The 6,645-nt window shown below is 49.7% G+C and overlaps 1 protein-coding gene across 1 annotated transcript in view; it reads left to right on the top strand.

Moving 5' to 3' along the window:
* The first annotated feature begins 6,309 nt into the window (after positions 1-6,309).
* Positions 6,310-6,645, top strand: part of Impa2 (inositol monophosphatase 2) — a 46,715-nt gene continuing 46,379 nt past the window's right edge. The window contains 2 exon segments of the mRNA XM_015506037.2: positions 6,310-6,543; positions 6,545-6,593. Coding sequence (XP_015361523.1) covers positions 6,500-6,543; positions 6,545-6,593 — 93 coding nt within the window. The 5' untranslated portion in view covers positions 6,310-6,499.

Genomic DNA, 6,645 nt, shown 5'->3' on the forward strand with positions numbered 1-6,645 from the left:
GGGAGGAGGGATGGGAAAAGGGAGGGAGGAGGGAAATGGAAGGACTACAGAATGAAATGGACCCAATGATTCACTACAGTGGGTTTCACCATCTATAAAGCACCAATTACAGTGAATAAATACATAGAATAATAATAGACCAGTACAGTAAGGGGAACAGTGGGAGGGAAGAGGGGAGGGAAAGAGGAAGTACTGGGGACTGATATGGAGCAAATTATAGTCTATGCATGTATGATTATGACGAAATGAACCTGCTATGATGTACAACTATAACACACTGATAAAAACATTTAAAAGAAAGAAAGAAAAGAAAACTGAGCCATGCCCAATGGCACATTCTTATAATCCCAGTGACATGGGAAGCTGAAGCAAGAGGATTACAAGTTTGAGGCCAGCCTGGGCAACTTAGTGAAACCTTGTCCCAAAATTTAAAATAATTAACTTGTTATTAAATAATTATAATTAGGGTTGGGGATGTAGCTCGGTGGTAGAGCACTTGCCTAGCTCGTGTGAGGCACTGGGTTTGATCCTCAGCACCACATAAAAATAAATAAAGGTATTGTGTCGTGTACAACCAAAAAAATTTCTTTAAATAATTAAATTAATTATTAGAATGTAGCTCAGCAGTAGAGTGCCTCTGGATTCAAATGCCACTACTAAAATATAAAATTAAATAAAAAGTAAAAAGAAAATTGGGGGAGAGGCTGGGGACATAGCTCAGTGGTGTCACCTACCCAGCATGCATGAGGGACTGAGTTGGATTCCCAGCACTGAAAACAAACAAAGTTCTTTGAGGGGGAGGGGAGACGTGCTGGAACATAGCCAGTGTCCCTTTCTCTCCTACAAGAGCACAGCTGCCTGGAGAGGGGGAAGAGAAGAGGCAGGGTTACCTCCCACAGGGAGGCTCTGGGCGCAGAAGCCCTCTCTCCTGCAGAGGTGAGGAGCCAGGCGACAATGAAGGCTTGGGTGCCTTCCTGTGGGACCTGGGGTACCTGTGAGCTCCTGGGTTCTTCCACAGACACCAACACAGAAGAACTGCATGATAGCAAAGTGAATGTTCAGGCTCTAGAGGCCTCCTGGAGCAAACAAGAGACCCACATGAGCAGGCCCAGGATGGTTAGGCTACCCAGGAGAAGCCACAGGGGCTGGGCCAAAGCCAAGGCACAGTGCGCAGATCGGGTCTCAGCTTGGCCAATGTAGGACTCAGCCAAGGCCAAGGAGTATGGGCCTCTCATGGCCAGGTCCATTTGTGCAGACCCACCCAGGGAAAAAGGAACAATTCGAGGTGGAATTGATTGAATTTTAAACCTGAAATGTCTGAAAAATCACTAAAGTGTGAAATGAAACATTTCCCAAGAAACTATTGCAATAGAATTCTTTAGCAAGCACCAGTGAGATAACTTCTTCCTCCCCAGAGAGATGAGGCCCAGGCAGATGGACCTGCAGGACAAAGTACCTGAGGCCCTAAGATAAAGAAGTCATGGTTCTGACCTGGTGTCTGGCCTAGCACTGACAACTAGGTAAAAGAACAGGCCCCCGATTTTCCAGTCTTCTCCTAAGAATGCAACAAGGTACCATCCACTTTATCAATGTATTCCCTGAATGAACTGGTTTGTGATTACCTTTGTTCTCTGCCCAAAGGGTCCTTGCAGGTCCTTGTTCTTCAGAACACGCCTTCAAATAACTCGAATCTGGGCTGGGGATGTGGCTCAAGCAGTAGCGCGCTTGCCCGGCATGCGTGCGGCCCGGGTTCGATCCTCAGCACCACATACAAACAAAGATGTTGTGTCCGCCGAAAACTAAAATGTAAATAAAATATTAAAAAAAAAAATAACTTGAATCTGTGTTCCCAGGCCTAAGCTACTTATATTTGGTTCAGAACAATCTATCTTCTTTTTCTTTAAAGCAGAATTGATCTTTTGCATTGACACAGGTGTGAAGAGTCTGAAAGTAAGTAGGTGCAGTTTTCTGCTATCAGGAGGGAGATGAGGCAAGAAAGTTCAGTTATGGAGAAGTGAATAGAGTTGCACATTGTACAACTGAATGTGCAGGTTGCAAAATATGACCTCGAGTCTAGCCTGCTAATTTCCACTCAGGCCATCAGGCATGGAATTGGAAGTGCTGGACATTGATTTCATAGGTCAGAGGGGACATCAATTATTGAAGTACAATTCCTTACTCTCCAGAATCTATGAATGTGGGACCCTGAAAAGTGATTAAAAGGCAAACCAGGAAGAAATGTGAGTCTGTGAATTCTCAGAAGTTAAAGGTTCGGCTCAGCAGGAGAAGAAGGACTACCACATTAACCCCTTCCTCAATGGCAAGTAACCATTTAGCAGATTTCCCCACAGTAGGAAAAAGCACCTCCAGGGTTATAGTGGGAATAAGTGAGCAGTGACGTAACCTGGCGGTTAACAGCTCTGTGGGCACACAGCTTTGCAAAGACTACTAGAGGCATGTGTTGCTGCCTGTCCATGTGCAGGTCAGGTGGCACCCAAACACAGAGCACTTGTCGGCCATCACCCACCTGACTCTGTGCACTACCGTGTGGTGCTGGCTGGCTCCCATCACTGCAGAAACGACCCCTCACTGCAGGGTCAGGGGTGGCAGCAGGGTTGGCTCTGGCCCTGTGAGCTCTGTACTCCGCACTCCCCTGCGCGGTCTGGGCTGAAAGGAGCTCCTTGTGGTCTGTAGTATCGGGGTGCACAAGGTAAATCCCCTGGGTTCCCATTGGAACATGTAGCTTGGGATTTTGTAACAAAGACCCACAGTCTGCAAGGTTTCCATCGGGTGTGGGCAGGGCTGGTTTCTCCTAGGGTCTATCTCCTTGGCTTGCAGATGATTATCTTCAAAAGATCTTTCCTGGTTCATGACCACTCCCAGTGTCTGTCTTTCTTTTCTTTTTCTTTTTGGATACTGCGGATTTAATTCAGGGGTGCTTTATTGCTGAGCCACATCCCTAACCCTTTTTATTTTTTTTGAGACAGGGTCTTACATTGCTTAAGGACTCATTAAATTGCTGATGCTGGCCTTGAACTTGTGATCCTCCAGCCTCAGCCTCCTGAGTCACTGGCTTGACAGGTATGTACCATCCTGTCAGGCTCCCAGTGACTTTCTGTGTGTGCAAGTTCCCTCTTCTTATAAGGACGTCAGTCATCTTAAATTAGGGTTGGCCCTAACAACCCCAATTTAACTTAACTACCTCTTTAAAGGTTCTACCTCCATCTTCTCCTTGTATCCGATTCTCTAGCTTCCCCGAGTTGCTCTGAAACCTAATCTTATTCTGGTTTGTTTCATGGACTGCTACTGGACCCTGCACATGCCCAGAAGGCATCGAATGACTCCAGCAGTGCTTGCAAAGCTCTGTGCCCATAGAGTTGTTAAAAAGATCTCCACCAGGTTACTTCACTATTCATTCTGGGGTCAGAACTTCAGCGTGTGGATTTTGTGGGAGGGGCACAGTTCAGCCCATAATATCAATTTTCTACAGTAAAGTTAACACTGGACAGAATTGTCCTGGGACTGCTTCTAGGGCTTAGATGAGATGAAATAAACCAAAAATTTATTCAGTGTCCAAGTCAGCTCTGGAGAATAAGATCAGATTTCAGAACAACTGGGGAAGCTAGAGAAACGGATAGAAGAAAACTCTGCCTGAGATTTTGCTTATTTAGCCTTTGCTGTGTTCCAGAGAAGACACCAGGGGAGGGCCTCCTAGGACAATAAGGACATGCAGTCCATCTTGATGCCCCCCACCCTCCCTCTGTCACCCCTGGCCTACACACTGTGCATGTGATCTCCTGAGGACCAGAGCACCCACCAGGCTGTGGGTGGGAAGTGTCAGCAGAGCTCAGGACTCTGAGGTTTGTCCTGCAAGATGCAACGTGCAGAGGACATCTAAGGCACGGTGTGAAGGATCCTCATTAAGGCAGGAGAGATTTGCATTATCTGTTAGAAAAAGATGATATTGTATTTGATGACTAACAGATTTATTAAGTACCTATTATGTGACAAGCAACATGCTGATCTTGGAGGTCAGTTACATTGGTGCTTGAGTGACCAGCCTTTTTTGTTTTTTGGTACTGGGGATTGAACCCAGAGGCTCTACCACTGAGCTACACCCCTACCCCCGCCCCCTTTTTTAAATAAAGATCTTTTTATGTCTTTGTTTATTTTTATTACTGTTACATTTATTATAGTAATATTGTTTATTATTTCTTTATGGTGTTGAAGATTGAACCCAGTGCCTCACATGTGTTGGGCAAGTGCTCTACCACTGAGTCACAACCCCAGTCCCCCTTTTAACTTTCTATTTTGAGGTAGGGCCTTGCTAAGTTGCTCAAGCTGGCCTCGAACTTGGGATCCTTCTTCCTCAGGCTTCCCCGTTGCTGAGTGCCAAACACATGTATATTCCCTCATATAATAGCTACAGAGACCACTTTATAGTTGAGAAAAGGGGCTTCGAGGGCTGGGGATGTGGCTGGGCTGGGGATGTGGCTCAAGCGGTAGTGTGCTTGCCTGGCATGCGTGCGGCCTGGGTTCGATCCTCAGCACCACATACAATAAAGATGTTGTGTCCGCCGAAAACTAAAAAAAAAAAAAAAATTAAAATTCTCTCTCTCTTTAAAAAAGAAAAGAAAAGAAAAGGGGCTTCAAGGGCATTTGTAACTTGCACACAGCAAGGAAGAAAGTACCTCAATTCAGGCAAGTCTGGCTGCTCCAAGCTTCACACCTTTAAAAAGTCACACTATTGTGCCTTAAGATATTTGTCAGTTAGACAAGGAAGTTATCAAGTCTTTTAATGTAGATGTTTAGATATGCTGAGATCCTAATAAAAGTTTATCAAAAGATATAAAGAAGCTTCCTGGTTGGGTCACAGTTCAGAGAGGAAGGAGAGAGATTCAGAAAGGGGAGCTGAGAAGAGGCCAAAGAGAAATTTCATCGCTTCCTGACTATGATCTCTAATGAAAACTTGTAGCCTGGCACAAGTTTTCATTAGATTTTCATTAGCACATGGCTGTAATCCCAGTGACTCGGGAAGCTGAGGCAAGTTCAAAGCCAGCCTCAGCAATTTAGCAAGGCCCTAAGCAACTTATGGAGACCCTGTCTCAACAAAAAATTAAAAAGGATAGGGATGTAGCTCAGTGGTAAAGCATCCCTGGTTTCAATCCCCAGAACCAAAATAAATAAATAAAATAAAAAATAAAACACGAAAAGGACTGGGGATATAGCTCGGTGGTAGAGCATCCCTGGGTTCAGTCCCCAGCACAGCAACACACACACACAACCTGCCATGAAGATCAACCACTGAGCTCATTTCGTTTTAAAACGAATCACTCAGCATAAGAAGGATGGAGTAGAGCACCCCTTTGCCTGTCCTAAACTGGCCAGGGCGATCCTTGGTCTCCTCTTCTGAACCATAAGATGAGCAGGCTTCGTGAGGTAAGCCCTAAATCTGTCCCTAAGTCTACCTTCCTACTTCCTCCTGCTGTTTGGAATTTTTGTCCCAGAACGGTACACCTAAAGTTTCTCCACAAATGCCCACTCCCATCCTTAGGTTAACTTGAGTGAACAACCGTCCCTTCAGGGTTCCTACACAAACTCATGGTCTCCCCAGGCTCTGGGAAGGGCCAAGCCAGAACGCTTCCACAGGGTCAGCAGCTTTTGTAAAAGGGCTGGGCTGAGCTGCTCGGCGTTAAACTCTTGGACACCGCCGCCGTTCCTCTCAGGAAATGCCTGGAATTCACTTTTTCATGGTGCCAGAAGTGGAAGCCTTGCGGTTTAAAGGGTCATGCCTCTCTACGGACAGGCTGGCCACAGTCACAGTTCAGGCTCAAGTTCCAGTTTTGATTTTGAGCAGTTCCCGCACCCCGGTGACTGTCACGTGGGTTGGGCTGCGCTGCAGCCTGAATGGCAGCTCCTGTGCATCCAACCCGCCTGCCTGCTGCCCACATGGGACCCGAGCAGGCGGACGTCCAGCGACCTCCGCGGACAAACAGCGACCGGTTGGAAGGTGCGGGCCGGATCGCCGCTGCGCGCAGAGGCGCCCCGGGATTGGCGGTGGTGGGCAGAGCCGTGGCCTGGCCCTTGCGCTCACCCGGCAGCAGCCCGCCAGGACCCAGCCCCGCGTACCCAACCCTCTGCCCCGCCAGCGCCCGCCGGGGCGCGGGGCCCTGCGGGACGGCGCGGGGCGGGGCCTTAGGGGCGGGGGCGCCGGGCTGCGTGCGGGGGTGGGGAGGGCGGGGTCGACGCCCAGGGGCGTGCGGGGTACGCCCAGTGGGGCGGGGCGGGCCGGGGGCGGGCCTCGAGGCGCGGCTACCCGGGCCACGGCCCCCCACGCTTCCCTTCCTGCGGGCGCGGCGGTGCGGCGTGCGGTGGACCGGGCGCGAGTTGGCGGGAACGCGAGGAGGGCGTGCGGAGCCTGGCGTCCGGGCGGCGGGAGCCGGGGTCCCTCTTGGACCCTGGAGGACGGCCGGAGGTGGCGGGACCCGGCGAGGCCGTGATGAAGCCGGGCGGCGAGGACGAGGCGGCGCTCGCTGGGGGCCCTGAACGAGTGCTTCGAGGCGGCCGTGCAGCTGGCGCTGCAGGCGGGACAGGTGAGCGCGGTGGCCGCGGGCGGGCGGGCCAGGCGGGCGGCGCGGCCGCGGT

This window comes from Marmota marmota, unplaced genomic scaffold, assembly GCF_001458135.2.
Source record: "Marmota marmota marmota unplaced genomic scaffold, marMar, whole genome shotgun sequence".
NCBI classification, from domain to species: Eukaryota; Metazoa; Chordata; class Mammalia; order Rodentia; family Sciuridae; genus Marmota; species Marmota marmota.